Genomic DNA, 22,500 nt, shown 5'->3' with positions numbered 1-22,500 from the left:
CATTTTATATGTGAAGTAAAGATAATAAGGATAGAAACATGAATTAAATCACTAATCTGTTGAGGGCTTCAATGTCCAGTTACTGTGCAAAAAAAAGTGATATAGACACCAAAAAGAATAATGGTATTATTACTGTTATTTTATGGAGAGTGTGTATAATCCTATATAATAAAAGGCTAATATGCAAATTGACTGAACAGTGGAACAACCAGTCACTAGGGGGGAGATGCTCAATTCAGGAGCTGTCCCCTCGTGGTAAGGGTGCTCTCACAGGGGGAGCACCGTTCATCCAGAGGCTCTGCCCTAAGGATGTCTGGCTCTCTCAACTGCAAAAGGGCGCAGGCCAGTCTGAGAGATCTCCCCTCGCCTCCCCCACACCCTCCACTAGAGCACAGATTTCTTGCATCAGGCCTCTAGTGTTGTCATGATGACCAATAGACTGATTTGTTTTTCTTTAGGATTGTTATGATTTAGAATTTATTGATGTTTGGTAAAGAAAATGTTAGCTTCTCCATTTAAATAGGGAAGCTGACGTGTTTTCACTGCTCAGAATGACTTGCGTATTCATTTTGGAGGCAGAACCTTGGCTGGGTTTGGGCACATGTCTTTGGGATTATTGAAGTTAGCAGCCATGGTTAAATAATGCCTAAGCCTTTCACGCTGTCATTCTCCAGTTGGAAATCGGGAAACAGCTCTACGAACAGTCTTCCCCTGTTTTTTTATTGCAAAGCGTAAGTATGAGTAAGGGATGAATAGGTTTGTCTTGAGGCTTTCTTTTGATTTGATAACTTTTGACTTTTGCCAACAAAGATGAAACAGCTTTTTGTAATTTTAAGAGGCTTTGGTAGGAAAGGAAATATTTTGTCTGTGTCATAGGAGGGAATAAAGAGATCACATGATGCACTTGAGGTCTTTCAATTTCCTGTTCTGTAAACAGGCCTAGCCTTTCCCCCTAGATATTTTCAATGTCTTTGGGTAACAGGACATTCTACATTGAACACACTCCTATTAGTGAGTTATAGGTTATTGAAATGTGATTTAGCCTTACATTAGAAGACAAGTGCCTTTGAAGGAAGATATATTTTACAGCAAATAAATGAAATGAAAGACATTTAGTTAAAATGACTAAAGCTAATTCTGTTTGAAAATCAAGCTTTTGAGGCCAAGAGAAGCTCAAATTTTGAGGTCTTGTTATGTTATCTTTTAAAAGACAACTAAGATTTATTTTTGTAATGCTTTGAAGTAAAGGAATCTATTTCTTAGGAATTGGAGGGAAAAAATGAAAAGAATTTGCAAACATAAACATTCCTCTTTGTACTTCATATAACTGAGAAATGAAGTGGGAGTTAAAGTTACTTTTTCTTCCAAGTGGAAAATTTGCTCTCGCCTTCCCGAATGTGGGAAGGTATAGGACGATGTGGGTATGAAAAACATTTCTATAAACCAACAAAAGAAGTGTGAAGTTACAGAGCGGTATTTATTACATTAATTTTACAACCCTGAGAGGCAACTCCGCCCGCATGGTGTGATCTCGGGTTTCAGTGGGACGCGCTGTCGATGCCCCACTCAGTATTCTGTGTCCATTGTGCACTTCCACGTGGCAGTCAGGATTCCATTAGGTGGACTAAGAGGCTTAGTTTTTTAAACCACAGCTAACTCCCTCTTACCTCTAAGGATGTCTCATTGCTCTACCCTTGGGTTCACCCTTTTCCCTCAAGAGAAAGGATAAGGTAGTACCGGAGATTGAGACAGCAGGGTAGCTGGATTACTACAGAGAAAAGAGTTGTTCCTGAATCAGGAATGTCTTCTCAGCCCCTTGGGGGTTTTGCAGGCTGGGGCTTCCCAAACCTTAACTCTGCTTTACTTGGGCAAATGGGAAAAGATACAGGCAGTGTGGTGAGCAACATCCTACCACTTATGAAAGGTTTTCTACCTGCTCTGGGGCACCTGAGCACAGACAGGTCAAGCAGGTCCCCTCCATGTAAACAGAAGAAGGAGATACTAAGAACCATGCATTGATCTTCCAACTATTGGACTGCTGATCTGAACTGCCAGTCATCCAAAGTTTCATGTGGTGACCTTTTATCATTTCTTATGGTTGTGTCTTAGGCCTACTACCTGTAAGTATTTGAATTGTCTCTTATGTTCTTTTTGCTCCTGAACTGATAGCCCTCTGGGATGAATGATGAGAGGGCAAATGACATACATCCAGGGTAGCTGTAAAGAAAGGATGGAGGCACTTAGAGGACCCAAACCACAACTGTGACTTCCAGAGCTTGGTCCAAGCTGTGGATAAGTGGTGCTTGGGTTGGGCATGGGTCATGATTCTATGAAAGCAGAGTTCTCAGAAAACTGATCTATAGCTTGGATCACCGTGGTTGGGAAAGAGAGACCACAGGGATGCTTTGCTGACTGGTTTTATTGTGAGTATTCCATTTAGAAATTGCAACGTGTTGCTTACAAATAAAAGTGGTGACATTCATGGATTATTCCTAAATGGGTGGACTCTTAAGTAGACCTATTATCTGACTGATAGTTTCTTCATTCCCTATATTTTGCAGTTTAAATTTCAACTTCATTTTAAAAGAAAATCATCACAAACTTTCACACTGGGTATGATTTCTTACAGATACTTTCACATCAGTATGAGCTTAGAAGTGTTGTCTTGTTTCCTCCACACCTTTTTCTTGGCTGAAGTGTTTGATACTGGGGATTCGTTATTCCCCGTGTGGTCCCGTAGCCAGCCGCCTGAGAAAAGAGTGTTTCCTTTAAATGGACCAAGCAGTCTAGAGAAAAGTGTGTGGGGCTTCGTTAGGTCTCCATTAACTGAGACGTTGTGAGTGGAAGGTGAAGTTTTTTTCCAGCTCCTTACGTGAGTGTTTATTTCATCTTCATCAGTAATTTCTCCCAACGGGATTCTTAGAAGTGTTTGGTCATGTCCCAGAGGGAGTGAGTATGCTGAGGGTGTCTTAGCAACTGATGATGAATTTATGGAGTTCTCATTGGTATGTACCGTATTTTTCGGACCATAAGACGCACTTTTTTCCCCCCAAACATGGGGGGAAAAAGTCCCTGCGTCTTATGGTCCAAATATAGCCTACACATATACTTTAAAAAAAAAGTTTTTTTACTTGCCCGGCTCTGTGTGGTCTCTGTGTGCTTGCCCGGCTCTAAAATGGTTCTAAATGCTGCTGTTTACTTTACAGGGTTGATTACATGTGTTTATTACTGTGATGTTGGGTTTTAATGCACATAAAATATTTTAGGACACTATTTGTTTCAGAATCTTTTTTTCTTCATTTCCCTTCTCTAAAAACTGGTGCGTCTTATGGTCCAGAGTGTCTTATGGTCCGAAAAATACGGTATGTTGTCACCTGAGTGAAAATTCAGCTTTGACCTTTGTGTCATCACTTTTCTTAGGGATAAATGATCTTTTACTTGTTGTACAAGAAAGTAAATTATTACCTAAGTTCTGCCATAAAAATGTGGAAGACCACTTCTTAGTGATTTAAAGGAGGAATAATAGAAAAATTGAAGAATCAGTTAGGCTAATTTTTCCATTGAAAGTTGCCAAAAATCAGCTGTAACCCTCTTGTCTTCTGACCTTGATTGTTGCCTTCTGTTCTTCCCTTTCCTATTTTTAAAAAATATATTTTATTGATTTTTCACAGAGAGGAAGGGAAAGGATAGATAGCCAGAAACATTGATGAGAGAGTATCATCGATCAGCTGCCTCCTGCACACCCCACTGGGGATGTGCCCGCAACCAAGGTACATGGCCTTGACCAGAATCAAACCCGGGACCTTTCAGTCCGCAGACCGATGACGATGCTCTATCCACTGAGCCAAACCAGTTTTGGCCCCTTTCCTATTTTTCATCCCCTCTCTTCCCTTTCCTTCTTTCCTTCTTTTCCTAGATGCTTGCCTCCCTCCCACCACTGTAGAAGGAAGGAACCTGCCCAAAGATTCCCTCACTTCTTAGGGTCCAGACCTGCTCTGTTATAAATCTAGTGTTCTGGCCTCTGACTTGTGGTTGGTTAGTTATCTGCATTTGCAGTCTGGCAGGTGCTGACAGTCCCATCTGGGTAAGAAGACACGAGTGCACACGCTGTAGTACATACCAGAAAGGAGCGTAATGTGCAGGGCTTGGGAGGACAACGATCGCTCTTATAGCAGAAGTTTTATCTGAACCCCACGATCATGCATTCTCTGCAGTGGGGTAAAGGGCACCCTTTAGATACCCTCGGCACTTCATGTATGTATATATTCTTCATCTTTAGTAACAGCTGTGACTGTCCATTTTTCTAAAATTGTCTATCACCAAGGCTTTGTGGACACAAATGGGTGCTGAATGTTATGCACCCATATCCCGCTTCGGATAAAGGAGAGGGCCTGCTCTCCCACCTCTGCAGTCCTCAGGTCTGCACCGAGCATCATTTCACGGTGGGATCTTTCTCATCTGCCACAGCCGCTTGCACAACTGTGTCCGATAGGTGGTAATTAGAAAGTAGTCATGTGTCACCTCAACCATTAAAACCCCTGGGCTAGGGAGGGACAAGGAAGGGATGTTGGGCTTTTCTGCCAAGATGGTGTTTTTTCCTAACAGAATAGAGAAAACTAGGACTAAACAAAAACAGATGGGATCAGCGCCTAAGGGTTTTTAAAAAACCCAGGTGGAACTTGACTAGCAGTAGCGGAATGCTTGTTTCTTCTGTGGATAAATGGCTGTCATTGTTTTTTTATTTTATTTACATTTCTTTTAATTTGATATTCCAAATCTGATGGTGACTATAACAGTGATTATTTTGCCAGTGGGAGTAAATGCTGTCAAGATCAAAATATGTTTGAAGTAGTTTTTTGTGAGGATGCGATGAATCCAGTGGTAAATGATAAATTTTCTGGTTGTTACACCAAAACCTACTTTTCTTGAGGTAACAGCTTTGATCAGTTCTATTCAGAGTGGTGCCATACTGATCATGCGGTGTGCGGCATTTTGGAAGAATTCCTTTGAAGCTACAATTATCAAGGCTTTATATATGTCCTCTGAAAATGTGTTCCCTTTGACTCAGAATTTTTCTGTAATTATAATAATTGTGCAGTTACCGACTTGCTCTTCTTGGGTAATCATCACTGTGCTAGTGTAAATCCTGGAGGGTGTTTTTCTTCTCGTTTTGAAATGCCAGTTGCTGATGGAATTATTCTGTTTGTTTAACAGAACATCTGATCCAATTCATGACCATGGGGGATATGAAGACCCCCGACTTTGATGACCTCCTGGCAGCGTTCGACATCCCAGATATGGTCGATCCTAAAGCAGCTATTGAATCTGGACACGATGACCAGGAGAGCCACATCAAGCGAGAGGACGACTCCCACACGCCATCCTCTTCCGACGTGGGTGTCAGTGTTATTGTTAAGAACGTTCGGAACATTGATTCCTCCTCCGAGGGCTCTGAGAAAGACGGCCACCCCACGGGCAATGGCCTACACAATGGGTTCCTCACAGCGTCCTCTCTGGACGGCTACAGTAAAGAGGGGTCAAAGTCCTTGAAAGGAGATGTGCCTACCTCAGAGGTGACTCTAAAAGACTCCGCTTTCAGCCAGTTTAGCCCTATCTCTAGTGCTGAAGAGTTTGACGATGATGAGAAGATAGAGGTGGATGACCCCCCTGACAAAGAGGACTTGCATTCGAGTTTTAGATCGAATGTGTTGACGGGGTCTGTTTCCCAACAGGACTACGAGAAACTGAAGGCGCTTGGAGGGGGAAACTTAAGCAAAACTGGAATCTCTACTTCAGGCCATGCAGACAAAAACAAAGTTATCAAGAGAGAAACAGAAACAAATTCTATCAATCTGAGTGTTTATGAACCTTTTAAAGTCAGAAAAGTGGAGGATAAATTGAAGGAAAACTCTGAAAAGGTGCTTGAAAATAGGGTCCACGACGGGAAGCTGAGCTCCGAGAAGAACGACACTACCCTTGTCGGCGTGGTTCCGTCAAGGTCAAAGCCATCCTCTAAGCTTTCTTCCTGCATAGCTGCCATCGCCGCTCTTAGTGCTAAAAAGGCTGCTTCCGGCGCCAGTAAAGAGCCAGTGACCAATTCACGGGAACCCTCTCCATTACCAAAAGAAGTCAATGATAGTCCTAGAGCCATTGAAAAGTCTCCCGAGTCCCAGAGTCTCATCGATGGGACGAAGAAGGTGTCCCTGAAGCAGCCGGATAGCCCCAGGAGCATTTCAAGTGAAAACAGTAGCAAGGGATCTCCGTCGTCCCCTGCAGGATCAACACCAGCAATTCCCAAAGTCCGCATCAAAACCATTAAGACGTCCTCTGGGGAAATAAAGAGAACAGTGACAAGGGTATTGCCAGAAGTTGATCTCGACTCTGGAAAAAAGCCCGAGCATCCAGGGCCTGTGTTGGCTTCTGTGACGTCGCTTCTGTCATCCCCAGCTGCAGCTGCCGTCCTTGCCTCTCCCCCCAGAGCGCCTCTGCAGTCTGCCCTTGTCGCCAACGCGATTAGCCCTGCAGAGCTGACCCCCAAGCAGGTCACTATTAAGCCCGTGGCAACTGCCTTCCTCCCAGTGTCTGCTGTGAAGACAGCAGGATCTCAAGTCATTAATTTGAAGCTCGCTAACAACACAACGGTCAAAGCCACAGTCATATCTGCTGCCTCTGTTCAGAGCGCCAGCAGCGCCATCATTAAAGCTGCTAATGCCATCCAGCAGCAAACCGTTGTGGTGCCGGCATCCAGCCTGGCCAATGCCAAACTCGTGCCAAAGACTGTGCACCTCGCCAACCTTAACCTTCTGCCTCAGGGCGCACAGGCCACCTCTGAGCTCCGCCAAGTGCTAACCAAACCTCAGCAGCAAATAAAGCAGGCAATAATCAATGCAGCTGTCTCACAACCACCCAAAAAGGTTTCTCGAGTCCAGGTGGTGTCCTCCTTGCAGAGCTCTGTGGTGGAAGCTTTCAACAAGGTGCTGAGCAGTGTCAACCCTGTTCCAATTTACATCCCCAACCTCAGTCCCCCTGCTAACGCAGGCATCACGCTGCCCACCCGTGGCTATAAGTGCTTGGAGTGTGGCGACTCCTTCGCTCTGGAAAAGAGTCTGACTCAGCACTACGACAGACGCAGTGTGCGCATCGAGGTGACATGTAACCACTGTACAAAGAACCTCGTTTTCTACAACAAGTGCAGCCTCCTCTCCCATGCCCGTGGGCATAAGGAGAAGGGGGTGGTCATGCAGTGCTCCCACTTGATCCTAAAGCCCGTCCCAGCAGATCAAATGATTGTTTCTCCACCAAGCAATACTTCTGCTTCATCTTCCACTCTGCCAAGCTCTGTGGCAGCTGGCACACACACTGTAACAAAAATCCAGTCTGGTATAACTGGGACGGTCATATCGGCTCCTTCAAGCACACCCACCATTCCAGCTATGCCTCTAGACGAAGACCCGTCCAAGCTCTGCAGGCATAGTCTGAAATGTTTGGAGTGCAACGAAGTGTTCCAGGACGAGACATCACTGGCTACGCATTTCCAGCAGGCTGCAGAAACGAGTGGACAAGTAGAGTATCATTTACATTTTGGTGTTTCAGTGATGAATCTGTAGACATGAGTGTTCTATACGATGCCCTTGGTTTTGGGGGAGGAGCTCAGTTAAGTGGAAGGGGGTGTGTGGATGCGTGTGGATGTATGTATGCACATAGACGAGAGAAGAAGCATTGTTTTCATAGAACAGAACAACGTTGAAACGTGAATGTTACTTTAAAATGTTTTCGGGGAAGTTGATTTCTCCTAAACAGATAGAAACACTCTGTACTAGTTGAGTTATGGCACCTACAATTTAGGGTCAGTAACGGAGTTCTTAATTGTTGGATCATTGGAATATATGTAGGGAGTCTGAGATCTAGCTAATTAGAGTATCATCCCAACTCAGGCTGCATCACCAATTTCCTTAATTATTAGTGACAATATTGGTATTTTAAAAATTCCTGTTGTTACTTTAATTTACTGTCTTTTTGTAGTCAAACATACCTAATTGGTATCCATTTTATGGTTTGCCTGCTTGGTCCTGAAGAATATTCAGTAATATTTTTTATTATGGCCAATTTAAGCTACGAGTGGGAAACCCATCACCATTGAATAGGAAACCTTTGCATTTGTTTGCAGCTTTTTTGTTGTTTTAGCGAATTACAGGTTGATGTTGGTGAAATACATTTCACAGTGGACATCAGCCAACTTATCCCTATTGTTGCTTCTCTCCACGGACAGTTTTTGGCTCTTAGATAAAGGTGTTTTACAAATACATGATACCTATCATTTGGAAGTAGCTGGACATATTGAATGAAACATATTAGCATAGAGAGATTATGTGATTTATTGTCCATACTAGAATTGGAAATGGGTGCTATTTGTGCTAATATACTCTCACTCAAACTTCTGTTTATGAAGTTGCAATGGCAAACCGATTTTTCTTTTATTTACCTCCAATATCTTCATGATAGTTTCCCAAGGGCTATGATTACATTGAGTTCTTTGCAGTATTTTGAATTTGGAGAATAGAAGATCAAACATACCTCAATAATTTTAATCTCTTGGGTTTTCAGTTTAGTGGAAATGGAAGTGATGAAGAGTTTTGAGAACATTCTTACAGCATTGGATGTTAAATGTCTCATTGGCTCTGATAGTAAAACACTCAAAAGAGTAACATGCCCACCAAGTTCAAGAAGATAGTGATTGATGTTGCTCTTTCGTTTGTCCTAGTGAGAATGCGTGGGCTCTGTATGAGCACCCTCTTATCTTGTCCCCACTTTATCAGCGGGGTAATATTTCTTTCCATCTTAAAAGGAAGCAGGAAACAAACAAACAAACAAACAAACTCATGTCTTTAGTTCTGTTTGTTCTGTTGCCTTTTCCCCACCTAAAGTCTCTCCCACAGTCCAGGAGAGACTTTATAATTGTGGCTCTTGCTGGACTAGCCTCAAAGTTAGCAAAGCTACAGTGGTCCTCTCCCATCCATGTCCCCTGGTGTGGCAGTGGGAGGTGGGGCTGAAGACAGGAAGAACAGAAGAAAGAAGAGAGAAAACCTTCATCTCATCTTCTCCAGCTTGCCATTCACATGACCTTTGGCCAGTTCATAATTTGTGAACTTAAATTCAAATGGGGGAGACAATCCACTTATATAAAGTCTCTTCTCTGAGAATAACATTTAAAAGGGCTAACCCCATCCAGCAGCGGACCGTTGCTGTGAATTCTTACAAAACTTAGAGGTTGAACTAATGACACCTCAGGTACCAGTCTTCCTGAACGCCTTCTTTCTTCTGTTGTCCTTACATTCATGGATTTAAACTTACATCCGTTTCTCCTTTAACCTTCACCTTTTCGGTAGCTCACAGGTGAATTGAGAAAGAGTAGAGGACCTCACATTTGTAACAGTCCTCCATGTCTCACACCCTTCCGTCCTTTCTTGAATGGGACCCCAGGGCAGTTTAGATACTGTGCCTGCAGTTCCCCAAGGTTTCTCCCGGGCAGGGTTCCTTAGGTGTTTGCATTAGGGGATTTGGTTTGAGAATCATCCACACGGATTCCTGAACCGGCCCTGCTGGCTCTGTTGATTCTGAAGGTTCAAGTGTGTGATCTTGGGCCTCTGTGAGACCAACAGGTCCATCAGCCCTCACTAATTGCCTTTCGACTTAACTGGGTCTAGAGAAAGGTGTGTTACTTGACTGGCAGCAGGGATATCCCCCTCTCCCTCCCTTCTGCCCAACATCTACTTAGAATTACCCTGATGATTTCAAAATCTTACCTGATTATGCTGAAATTATCTGTGCTTATGTCCCAGGTCTTCTCAGATCATTCCATTTTTAAAAATTAAATATTTTATTTTGAATATTTTAGAATCATGCGAGAAATAATAGAGACCCTGTATACTTTTTTAATCCACTTTCCTCCAGTGGTAACAAAATATAGGATCTATATAATAAAAGGCTAAGTGACCATTACAGCAGAACAACTAGAATGACCAGTCGCTATGATGCACACTGACAACCAGGGGGCAGACATTCAGTGCAGGAGCTGGCCCCTGGTGGTCAGTTCGCTCCCACAGGAGGAGCGCTGGTCAACCAGAAGTCGTGTTCATGGGCTGGCGAGCACAGTGGTGTTGGCGGGAGCCTCTTAGTTCAAAGCTAGATGAATGGTAAGAAGCAGCGAACAGGTGGCTGGTACGGAGTGAGAGGTCCTGGACTGCGAGAGGGCACAGGCCAGGCTGAGGGGAACTCCTCCACCCCAGTGCACGAATTTTGTGCACCAGGCCTCTAGTAATATCATAACCAGGATGTTGGCATTGATGCAGTCAATATAGAGTATTTCCATAACCACAAGGATCTTTCATTTTTTTTTAGAGCCACCCCACCCCTTTTTAAGCCGTTTCTAATTTTTTCACTTCAAGAATGCTGTGTAAATGGAGCCAGGCCATTTATAACCTTTTGAAATTGACTTCACTTGGCACCATTCCCTGGAGATTCATCCAATTGTTGCATGTATCAATGGTTCATTCCTTGTTATTGCTGAGTAGTATTCCATCATGTGGTTGTACTACAGGTTGTTGAACCATTCAGTCATTGAAGGATGGATGATGGCTCCATTTTTTCCAGTTTGGGGCTAATATGAATAGAGCTGCTATAAACATTTGTGTTCAGGCTTTTGTGTGGACATAGGTTTTCATTTCGCTTTGATAATTGCCCAGGTATGCAATGGTTGGGTCATATGTTAATTGCATAGTTATATTAAAAACAACAACAACAACACAACTCTTTTCCAGAGTGGCTGCACCATTTTATATTCCACGAGCAGTGTCTGAGTGGTTCGGTTTCTCTGCATCTTTGACAGCATTTGGTGGTGTTTTTCTATTTTCTCCACCCGATAGGTGTGTAGTAATAGCTCATTGTGGTTTTAGTGTGCGGTTCCCCAATAGCTGATACTTTTGAACATTTTTTCGTACGTTTATTTGCCATCTGTATATCCTTTTGGTGACATGTCTCTTCATGTCTTTTGCCCTTTTCTGATTAGGTATTTCCCCCCACCGTTGAGTTTTAAGAATTTTTGATATTTCTAGATACTAGTCTTTTTTGTTGGATATGTGGTTGCATGTTATTTCTCCGTCTGTGGCTTGCCTTTAAAAAAAAATCTTTTACAAGGTCTTTGGTAGAGTAAAAGTTTTTCATTTTGTTGAAGTCCAATTTATCAATTTTTTCTTCATAGTATGTGCTTTTTTCAACTATAAGAGCTCTTTGTTCTTGATCTGAAGTTTTTCTCCCATGTTTTTTCCTAAAATTTTAGGCTTTACATTTAAGCCTGTGATCCATTTGGGGTTAATTTTTGTATAAGGTAGAAGACTTGGGTTGAGGCTTGTTTATTTATTTATTTTTGCCTATGCATGTCCTCTTCCTCTAATACCATTTGTCCAGAAGGCTGCCTGTCCTCCATTGAATTCTTTTGCACCTTTGTCAGATTTCAGTTGGACATATTAGTGTAGGTATTTCTGAGTTATCTATTCTGTTCCATTGATTTATGTGTCCATCTCTTCACCAATATCACCATGTAAATTATAACTATAAAATGCCTTGAAATCCAATAGACTGACTCTTCTAGCTTTATTCTTTTTTCTCAGAAATTTTAAGTATTCCAGTTTGTTTGCCTTTCTATATAAATAAAGTTTAGAATACTCTTGTCAGTATGTATAAAAAAATCTAGTTGGGATTTTGCTAGGAATTAAATCTGTATCAGTTTTGGGGAGAATTGATATCTTTACTTAGGTTGAGTCTTTCAGTCCATGAACATAGAATGTTTATTTACTTAGATCTTTTTTTATTTCTTTCATTATTTTTTAATTATAAGTCTTCTACACTGTGTCATTCCTTGGTTCCCTGGCCAGCTTGCTCATCTCCAGCCTTTCAGAGGCTTGTGCTTGCTTTATACACAATGCCCGGGAGATTTAGTTGTGCTTAGTGGAAGGAATAAGGAAAGGGACTTATCTCTTTTCCTAGAAGTGAAAGTTCCACTCTGTTGTTTAAATGTCTGAAAGTAGCTGCTGTTTTCAAGGAGAGATTCAGAATTACTATCAGTGGACTCTGCCCAAGGCTTCAGCCAGTGGTGCTTAGTTGTTTTGGGAACTAAACAATGGAGGACAGCATTCCATCTGACTCCCTCAGGCTCTCTTCTGACTCAGACATTTCCTCTGCCCAGTGCACATCCCCTTTTCCTTAGTCCCTTCTGTAAAAGGTTTGAGGTCAAGCTCTTTTCCCCCTGTTGACATCTGTGGGGTCCTACCTCGGAGACCTCAACCTTCCTCTAATCTCTTCTTGGTTTGGTGCAGTCACCATCTTCCTTCACTTTGTATCTTTCATTTTCTATTCATGTATATTTGGACTCCTGTTGATGGTTTGACCAGATCCTTTTCTGAGTTTTCTAAGGGTACGTGTTTGAACCTAGCAAAGATCTCTCTGGTTGCCCCAGCTGTGGCTGTACATGCCAGATATCCTTCGCCATCTTGCGTACCTGTGTGGTTAGCTTTGTGGGACTTTGCCAGTATGTAATGGTAGAGTAAGGCTTTGATGGCACTTGCTGAATTCTGACTGGCCAGCAGCTGAGATGTTCTGTGAAAGCAATGATTGTCTAGAGCACATGTGTCAAACACAAGGCCCGCGGGCCAAATCCGTCCTGCCAGGTCTTGCAATGTGGCCCGCACCGCGCTGTCATCACTGCACTCCGCTGCGTTTCCATCACAATGACAGTTTATGACTGTTCAGTAAACCATTCGCCCGCGATTTAGGCTGGATTTTAGATTTTGGCCCCTTCTCTGATTGAGTTCGACACCCCTAGTCTAGAGGGTCAATGCCACTGGGTTACTATCTGGCCCTGTGCTCAGAAGCCCTCAGGGGCAGGTCTATGCTAAGAGTAGGATATGAATATATGTTTTAGCTGGAGTTTGAGTTCAAGTTGTGGAATTCTGTCACACTCTGGTACATGACATGGGGCAATACTTCATGTGTGCTTACTGCCGGGTTAGCTGTCCTGCCTACATCTGTCTCTCATGGGAGCAGGCAGCTGAAGGAGAGGACGAGGTGGCAGGACATTGTGGGGGGATCACTTCCCTTCCCAGCTGCACCAGACCAAGCAGTGCCAAGAAATGGAGCACACGGGCACTGACCGGACTTGGAACATCAGTTGATCTGCCCTGGTTGGGGTTTGTATGCTGACCTATATGATTACTGACCCCTGCTTTGGGACACATTGAATACAAGAGTGGGTGAAGGGGCAAGAGAAGCTTTCCTCCGCTCCATAAAGTATTGAAGAGCTGACAACTTTAGTTTTAATAATTAATATTTAGATGTGTTAGAATGTCATCGCTTCACCTCTCTGAAACCAGGGCTAAATTTAGCCAAGTACAGACTGGCGGTGCACTCAGTGACCTCTAAAAAACAGGCAAAATCAGTTTTCTTGTAGAGTCTGCATCAGCCATAGAATTGGATGCTGTAGGTCCTTTGGTCAGCCCTTGTGTTTTCCAATTGAAGACACAAATGCCCAATGTGTGGCATAGTTGGGACTCAAGGCAAGACTTCTGTATTGCTGGTTCGCTGTTCCTTCCCTGGGTCATGCTGATAACCTGTGATATAGACACAGCATTTTACAGGGTGGCACCATTGGAATCATTTGAGAATTGTCTCGTGGGTTACATGCAGACCAGTTGCAAGAGTGCACGTGAAGGAAGGTGACTTACTGTCCTGTCCTCCCTCTCAGGGACTCAGTGTAGTTCAGGAACTTTCTGGGCATCGTTAATACAATATACCAAGTGCATTACATTATCTTGAGCAGCCCAGCCAGATCTCGTTTCTGGAAGTATTCTGCTTAGGCAGCTTCCGGGAACTGGCGCCTGCCTGGGTTTCCTCGCCCACCCCAAATACCATTATTAGCTGTAGGCTCAGGACTTTGAGATTTTGGCCCTGCTCTGAAATGCTTCATTTTAATTTTAGTTAGGCGAGGCCTGTCTCAGTTTATATTTCAGTGTTATCAACCTGAACTTAACTCTGTTCTCCACTGATTATCATCTGAATGGATTCTGTACATTGACCATATTTTCTGAAAATGTGCCCATTCTACTGTCAACTATACTAGGGATTTATTTTTATTTATTTTTTTTATTTTTTTTTTTTTAGCAGAATAAGGGGAAAAAACATCACAACCAAACCAGCTCTGGGAACAAAGGCATATAGTCATTTCTGCTGTAATTCTTATTTCCGTTGCAGTGAGATTGGAAATGAAATGCTCTCTCTTGGTTCTCATTGTGAATATGTGTGAATGTGGAAACCAGAAAACAAATGAGTGTGCTTCATTGTTGTTATTATTTTTTTGTAATAATGCTGTAGACAGAAGGCTATAGAGCTGCTGTTAAAGAGGCAGAAACAGCTTACTTCGCCTCTGGGCTGGCTGTGAAGCTGACTGTTTTGACCTTTAGATGCAATGTCTCTGGCTGTCTCTCGCCTTTGGTCTCTGGAATTTACGCATAAATACATGCTGTGCTAACTCACTTGTCTCTCACCTTTATTACCTTTCCCCTTGTACCTATTTTTCTCCACAAAATATGAATGGAAACACAGGATTGTTTCCTTGTTACTCGGACATCCCTGAACCTTAATAGGGCCGTAGGTTGCCCTGCCTCACAGCCCATGGGAGAGGCAGCCATCGATTTTGGTGCCAGAGTGGGCAGAGAAGGCGCAATGCATGTAGTTGTCAAGTGTAGATCATGATTACTTTTCAGCTTTGTTTTCCTGTAGCTTCTCGTGCTTCCTCACTTGAAAAGTACTATCTTTCCTGAAAAAGTAGCAGTTTTCTGAGCAGATGAGTCTGCCCCAGAATACAAATTAGCTTAAATTCTGAAAACATTCATCCATTTTTAGATGATGTAAATAAAATATCAAGACACTTGACACCATTTAAGTACTTTTACTCTTTTTTATTCAAAAGACAGGTATTGTCACATTAAATTGCTTGGTCCTCTTGTAAAAGGTCTCAACTTGTAGGGAGTTAGAGTTTTAAGATATATTGTAGTTTCTTTGTTTATATTAAAAACAGAACGAAGTCATGTCTTTTAGACCACAGAAATCCTGGCCTGCTCCTCTGCCCTAATACGTCCCCCACATCCGGAGAAGGGGGTCAAGGAGCAATGAAGGCAGAGGATCCCAGAGAAGCTAATGGGACACATGCCTTTGATCACCATTCTCTCAGGAGCAGGGATAACAATACTGTCTAAGCAGTCATGGTGACTAAAATCCAAGGACGTTCAGTTAGGTGAACTGTACTTAGTGACTTCAAAGCTATGGATGTCACACCAACCATCTAGGAGAAATGTCTACAACCTAAACAGCATGCTTTTTCTCAGAGCAGAATGGAGGTGAGGAGCGGCAGCAGGGATGTGGGAGAAAATACAGTGCGTGTGCACGGATGTATACACATCTGTATGTGCACACTGAACCTGAGGTCCTCAATCAGCGCAATTCCCAGTGGCCGGTGCTGCTCCCTTTTCAGTCATGGCGGAATATGAAAGCATCTTGGTTTGAGGCTGTAGTCCACACCAGCTCCCACTTTTTCCTGGTACTTCTGCATCTAAAGAGGGTGGGAACCTCACCCAGTGGATGTGGATCGTGCACATTCCTGTAGCTGGTCAGTGGCTGCGGCAGTGCTGGGGGTTATAGCTGGACCCAGCTCTCACAGAGCCCCAAGGCGAGGGGTGGTGGGGGGGGAAAAAAGGGGGACCACCCTGCACATTGTCAGACAGGAAGAGCTGGTGTGAGAGAAGTTGGGGTTGATAGGGTGGTGTTTGGGTGACCCCAAAACTCTAAACATTTTTCAGTGTTTGTAGTCACAGGTTTCTGTTGTAAAGAGCACTTAATACTTACAAAACCTATTTTGAATTGAATAATTTTGATATTTTATTGTTAATTTGTTAGAAACAAAGCTTTTTCACCACCAACACATTCATAACTTTTTATATAGTTATATATGTTTTATAAGCATATAAATGTCCAATAGGGAAGAGCATTTACACAATTCATTGTGAATTTTATGTGTATTGTGAAGGCTATACATATCTTGATGAGGGATAACATGAAAGATTTTTCAGTTTTTACGGAACACATACTTTGTCTCCTTTGTAGATTTTTCTTTTTATTGCTGTTTTTTTCTATTATAAAAATAGTTTAACCACAATGCACTTGACGAAAGAGAAGCTGTGGAGGGAGGGGGAGCACCTGTCATGCTAACATACTGGTCACTGTTGGTACTGAGGGGTATTTGCTAAAGTGTTTCTCCTGTGTATTTGTGTTTGTTCATTCCTTGTAACCCCCATGACACCCCCTCACGAGCACTCCGTCACAGGCCTTGGAAGTAGTCAGCGTCCAGTCACATCCTGGTTCTTACTAACTGTGGGGCCGTGGCAGTTTCTTAACTTCTCAAACCCCATTTCCTCATCTGTAAAATGACATAATAATGTCTACTTCATACGTTATTATGATAACTAAATGAGATGTTGTATTTAAATGTATTTATTTAAAATGTGTAGCTCATTTGACTTACGGTAGAATGGAGTTAGTATCTATATAAATGAAATATGATTTGACTTTAGTATAGAATATGTTGATTTTATTCCTAAGTAAGTGCAAGACATTCTAAGATGTTGTGGAAATTCAGACATTATAATTCACTGCCTGAGATTAATGATTGTGGTGAAAATAGAAAATTTTAGTCCAGAGAAAGAGATGAGTACCTGTGATAAGGTAGATGTCAACAGGATCTAATAATTAACAAATCTGTTGATTGGTTTTCTTTGGCGTAGCTTGTTTTAACCTTTGGTATATTGTTATTAGAAAAGGAATGGTATTTTTTAATGATGCTAACCTCGTCAAAGCTGCCTGTAATGTGCTTACTCTGTGATTATAATAAACATTTTGTGGGATAAAATTTGTATTTTAGTTCTTTCAGGAGAAAAACAAAAAATTTTCAAGAGAGTTTCTGATTTTTTTTCTTAGTCTGAGTTGCTCAGAAGTTGAAACATTCATTTTTGGACTTGATTCAAAAGCTAAAAGAATAAAAATTCTTTAAAAAATGTTGTAATTCTTTTGTCAGTCAAAAGATCATTTTAAATCTTAGCTAGAGTCTATGTTTTGAGGCTTTTAAGAAAACAGACTTTAATGCAAATTATACATTTTAGAAGATAGTAGACACTCATTGCATGAAGACCCAAATAGTATTCAAATACATTTATCTTGTGCTATGTTAGGTTTACTTTTGGAATGGGAGTACTAAGCCCTCAGTTTATATTTACTTTAAGTTTTAAAAATATGCCATGTGTAGTACTTACTTCTAGGGGATGAAAAATCGTGTTTCAGTTTTCCCTGGTTACTTAATGATTCAGAGCCTTTCCAAAGAGGATTTCAGTCTCAGTTTCATTTTACATGTGATTAGATTTTAAGCTCTATCTAAAGTTTCAATTTAATAACTAAATTTACATTTCTGAACTTGACTTCATTGGTTTTACTTATAAGTCATATAATGTCCACTTCATTCATTTAAAGATCAATGTGCAAAACCCCCCCAAAAAACAACAACAACAAAAAACCCACAATAAAACAAACCCCAAAAAACAAAAACACAACTAATTGCTGTGGCCATTCTTTTGCATCCCTGTCTTACAGATTGCAAACCACTGATGTGATGTAAAATGTATATATCTAATCTGGATTAGACTCTAATTCATTTTTATTATTTTAAAGAACGTTTTTTTGAGTTGTGAGAACTGTGACTATTGTCAAGATAGATGCCCATAAACTTGTATTTACACATTCATGTTGATTTGCTCACATAATTGGCAAGAACACCTCTCTGCTACCTCTTCTTTACACTTAACAAAATGCAAAGGTAACAAAATTGGAACTCTGCCTAAAGCTGACCTTCTCTTCAGACTTTGGCATGAGCCTGCCTACTTAGTAAATGTTATTTTTACTTTACAGGGTAAGGAATTTTTCATTGAACATGTGACTTTCAGTTTTGCTTTTTCCTTGGGCTTAGAACCAGTTATCGTCGTATTTGAAATGACCGCTGTGTAGAGATTTTGAGGTCTAACCAAGCTTCTTTGCGTGCTAGAAAGTACTTCGTAGGACCAACCCTGTCTCCCCCTTTGGTTTATTTAGAAGACTTGCACTATCTGCCAGATGCTGCTTCCCAACCAGTGCAGCTATGCATCCCACCAGAGAATCCATCAGCACAAATCTCCCTACACCTGCCCCGAGTGCGGGGCCATCTGCAGGTCGATGCACTTCCAGACCCACGTCACCAAGAACTGTCTGCACTACACGCGGAGAGTTGGTTTTCGGTCAGTATTTCGTCGACTTAACGCGCAAGTAAAGCTTGTTCACTTACTAACCGCACAGCATTTGGAGTGGTCTGTGCATATTGTGTTCAGGGTCATGCAGTGATACCTCGATTAACAGATCCTCTGGGGACCGAGCTCCTCGTTTGTGGTAGAATTGATCTGTTTGAATCCTTGAATGTGGGCTTGGCCCCCTGGCCCACGCACACCTGAGGGTGAATGGAACCTTCTAGGCAAAAGTGTGCATGTATCAGGGTTTGCCTTTGATGGACTGCTCAAGCTTTACTTTCTGTGCCCTTTCCAGCATACTTTTGTTGTCTTCCTTTGCATTTTAATTCCTGTAACAATACCATGCATGTCTGTACATCTTAATCTTTCCTCTCTCAATCAGAAAGGGTGTGATGGTTCCTTACTTTTACTTTGTCATGATAAAGGATTGGGTGTATGTTCTCTTCTAATGTGGCTCTTGGTGGAAGTGCCTGCCACCCCAGGTAACCTTCTCAAGTCCTTCTTCTCCATCACCTCTGCCCAGGCTTCTTCCTCTCTTCACACATCTTGACTAGAACCCCTTTCACTGCCCACTAAGATGCTCAGATGTGTCTTTTGGAACATATGACAAATCTCATGTTTAGTTAATATCGATTGATGAGTTACTTGAACTTTGTTCTCCACTTTGTGACCTTTAGAAATGCATTCCTGTGCCTTTTATATTTTGACCCAATGAAGGCCCACCAAGAAAACCAGTTGTTGAGACATAGTGTCTTTGTTAATAGAGGTATTACTGTACTGTGTGTTTGTCTCAAACTTAACTGTTTGGTTGCCTAGTGTCTTTTAAGTTAGACTGTTAATGTACAGTGACTTTTTTTTTTTAGTTGTAATACAGTTATAATCTATAAAAATGAAGTCCAGTGATATATTAGATAGTTTTATTTCAGTTAAATTTTGATTATGGCATCATTATTTTATATTTTAATCTCCTGCCTCCAGACCTGTGATGCACAATATTTAATGAGTTGGGGGTTACCCTAGTAGAAAACCTTGGGTTTGGAAGTGAAGAAACCAAGAGTTTGTGGGTACCAGTTCTGCTAGTCATATGTTAATCCATGTGTTATCTCTGTTCTTCGGTGCCCTGTCTATGAAATTGGTGTGATGCTTCCTCCATCTCCACTGGGATGATACAGAGTAAAACAGGAATATCCAACTGCATGCTAAGTGCTTAGGGAGAAAGTTACACACAGAAGGTGCCCTTGCTTCCCCAGAATCTGTACACAGTTTTACCGTGGTTCTTCCCCCACGTTAGAAGGTCCCTGTACTGGATTCTTTGTATAATGCTCATGGACAACATGTTTTGAGTGCGCTTCTTTTAACAGATGCCAAACTTTCTTCAGATGCTTTATTTTTCTAATATAATGAAAGTAAACTTAGTTTGGAACGACTAAAGAAAGTGAGACATCTGTAACTTTAATTATTCTTGGTACCTTTCCTAATTAAAACAGAGACTCTGAAGCTCCCTTGCTTTTCTTTCCCACCCCCCTCTTTTGCCACATTCACAGAGTTGCTTTTATTTGGGGTTTTGAATTTTACCCCAAATTTTTTGTGTTTAGTGTAGATCCTTCCCCCCTCCCCCCTAGACATGAAGCTTATAGTAGCTGTAAAAATACTATGTATTTGTGTATTCTGAAGTTTAGCTCATGTTTGCCTTTTTAGGTGATAGAAAAGAATTTGATCTTACTGTTTTTAAATTAAAAAATGTTTTTATTGACTTCAGAGAGAGGAAGGGAGAGGGAGAGAGGGATCAATGATGAGAGAGAATCATTGATTGGCTGCCTCCTGCACACCCATTACTGGGGATTGAGCCTGCAACCCTGGGCATATACCCTGACCGGAATCAAACGGTGATCTCCTGGTCCATGGGTCAACGCTCAACTACTAAGCCACACAGGTTTGGCTTGATCTTAAAGAAAGATCTTGCTGTTTTAAATAAAGGTCCAGTCTAATATTGAACTGGGGCTCAGCAACCCCTCGGCCTTGTATGTTTTTTTTTTTCTTTTTGGCTTTCTAGGTTTTTTGTTTGTTTTATTTTCTTTTGGCAGAGGAATCTCTCTGACACAGCTCCAGGTCTTCTTTTGTCTCTTTCAGATTCAGTATGCCTCATTTTCTTTCTTCTTGATCATATTGCATCTTCTACATAATGAAGGGGGGGTCACTTCTAGCTTATGGTTAATTTGGTAAAAGTCAAATATTTCTCTGGACTTTCTTGCTTCTTGATCCATTGAATCTGAATCTAGAAAGGGAATTTTTATTGGATTCTATACTGTATACATTTTAAAAATAAACACATTATGATAAACTTAATACCCAGAACACAAAGGATTTAAATATCAACAGACTGATTTTTAGTAGTATTAGTATACTGTGTGGCCCCTTCAGATTCTGACTTCTGTTTGTCTTACCTTCTTCTTGCTACCCTGAACCTTTCTCCCACTCTAGGCTGGTATTTTGCAGCTCTCTCTTTTCTTTCTTTCCTTCCATTGAAGAGGGTTTTCCTTTGACCTCCATGATGCTATTGGGACCAAGCTTTAGCCACCTCCTTTATCAGCTGTAGGTTCTTTAATATCCTGCTTATTTTCTTGAGGATTTATTCTTTCACTCCATGCAACTTCAGAGAATGAGCTCTTTGTTCCTTTAGGCCCTTTCTTATTTTTTTGCCCTTTGAATACCACCCTTTTACCCTTTGGAAAAAACCTTTTGTCTATGACTCACGGTGTAGAGGATGCTTCTGTTTCATTAGAAACCCATCTGGTTTTGTTTTATGTCACCTTTCTCTTTCATGGGGTTCACAGGCTTCTGGGGCTGGGAAGGACTAAATAATAATAATAAAAAAAAAGATCTCATTTTACAAATGAGAAACCAGCCCAGAGAGGATCAATAATAACCTGTTCAAGACAACACAAGTTCAGGTTAACCCAGAATAATTTCAGTATGTTTAGCTTGGGTGGCTTTATTGCCTAAAATAGTAGTAGACAAGATGGGGGAGCTTTCCTTAATGATTCTCCTGTTGTTATTTAGTGTTGTTACTGTATTTGCTGCTGAACAATATGCTTTAAGCCATTTAAAATGCTAATGCATTAATAATGGTTTTTATAAAATGCTTGCAAAGCTTAACATGGCACGCTTTATAGAACATTAGTCATTCAGAGCATGCCATTCCCCTGAGGCTTTGTGAGTATCTCCAGGAATTCAAAAGGGGGATCTAAGAATAGAAGTACCTTAGATTAATAGAGCCGCCACTAAGCTCTGCCTCCTGGAAGGCGGGCCCTGTCTGCAGTCTTCATTCCTCAGATCGGCTTTCCCACTCACATAGTTGATGTCAACAGAGAAGGACAAGCAGGTCATCAAATGGTCACACACACTCACTGTTGCTGGGAGTCCTTGAGTGTTAAAGATGGGGTTGGGGAGAAATGTATCTCTACATTTTACAGTTATTTCTGTAGGAGTAGATCAAAATGAGGAAGAAGCTAACTGAATTACTAGAAATTCAAGATGTAAAGAGGTTAGCTAGAGAGATGATTTATTTAGACATGTTGGTTTTTTGTTTTGTTTTGAATTTTATTGTTTGTGTCTTTTCTTAAATTGGAGTGGACTTAAATTTATTTTTTAGGAGACAAACTAGGTGGTTGACCTTCGCTACCTAATGGGTCCCTTAACCTCCAGAAACATTAACCACAGCAGTGTGGACCAGGAACAGTGAGTGGCCTTGGCCTTGGCCCCAGCACTCACGTGTTCCTCTGTGCCCCTCCATGATGACACATAGGATCAGATAGGGAAGATTTCTTCCATTGGATATGCCATTGGGTAAAGGGGGTGGGAGGAACCTCGGGGCCCTCGTGTCATAATCCAGCATGTAGGAGCCTCCTCCAAAGCCAGGAGTCAAGACAGGCTTGCTGTGCTCCTGACACCTTGATCATGGGCCCCATGATCCACTGGTCTCACCACAGTCTGGAGTCTGGACATCCAATTCTAGAAACTTTCAAGATGTTAAAAAAAAAAAAAAAAAATAGACCTTTTGAGCTTTACCTTT

At 41.6% G+C, this 22,500-nt stretch overlaps 1 protein-coding gene across 19 annotated transcripts in view; it reads left to right on the top strand.

The window, feature by feature from the left end:
* The window catches only part of ZNF532 (zinc finger protein 532), a 92,781-nt gene that overhangs the window by 35,349 nt on the left and 34,932 nt on the right, over positions 1-22,500 (top strand). For 16 of the 19 annotated variants that reach the window (XM_045574814.1, XM_045574812.1, XM_045574805.1 and 13 more), the window contains 2 exons: positions 5,215-7,562; positions 18,241-18,422. In XM_045574814.1, the coding sequence (XP_045430770.1) occupies positions 5,232-7,562; positions 18,241-18,422 (2,513 nt within the window). In that variant the 5' untranslated portion in view covers positions 5,215-5,231. The remainder of the gene's footprint in view (positions 1-5,214; positions 7,563-18,240; positions 18,423-22,500) is intronic. The other 3 variants (XM_045574815.1, XM_045574818.1, XM_045574816.1) reach the window with 1 other exon arrangement.

This window comes from Pipistrellus kuhlii, unplaced genomic scaffold (genome assembly GCF_014108245.1).
Source record: "Pipistrellus kuhlii isolate mPipKuh1 unplaced genomic scaffold, mPipKuh1.p scaffold_m20_p_6, whole genome shotgun sequence".
Lineage (NCBI taxonomy): Eukaryota > Metazoa > Chordata > Mammalia > Chiroptera > Vespertilionidae > Pipistrellus > Pipistrellus kuhlii.
The sequence above is the reverse complement of the archived record's forward strand: the minus strand, read 5'-3'. Positions and strand labels throughout refer to the sequence as shown.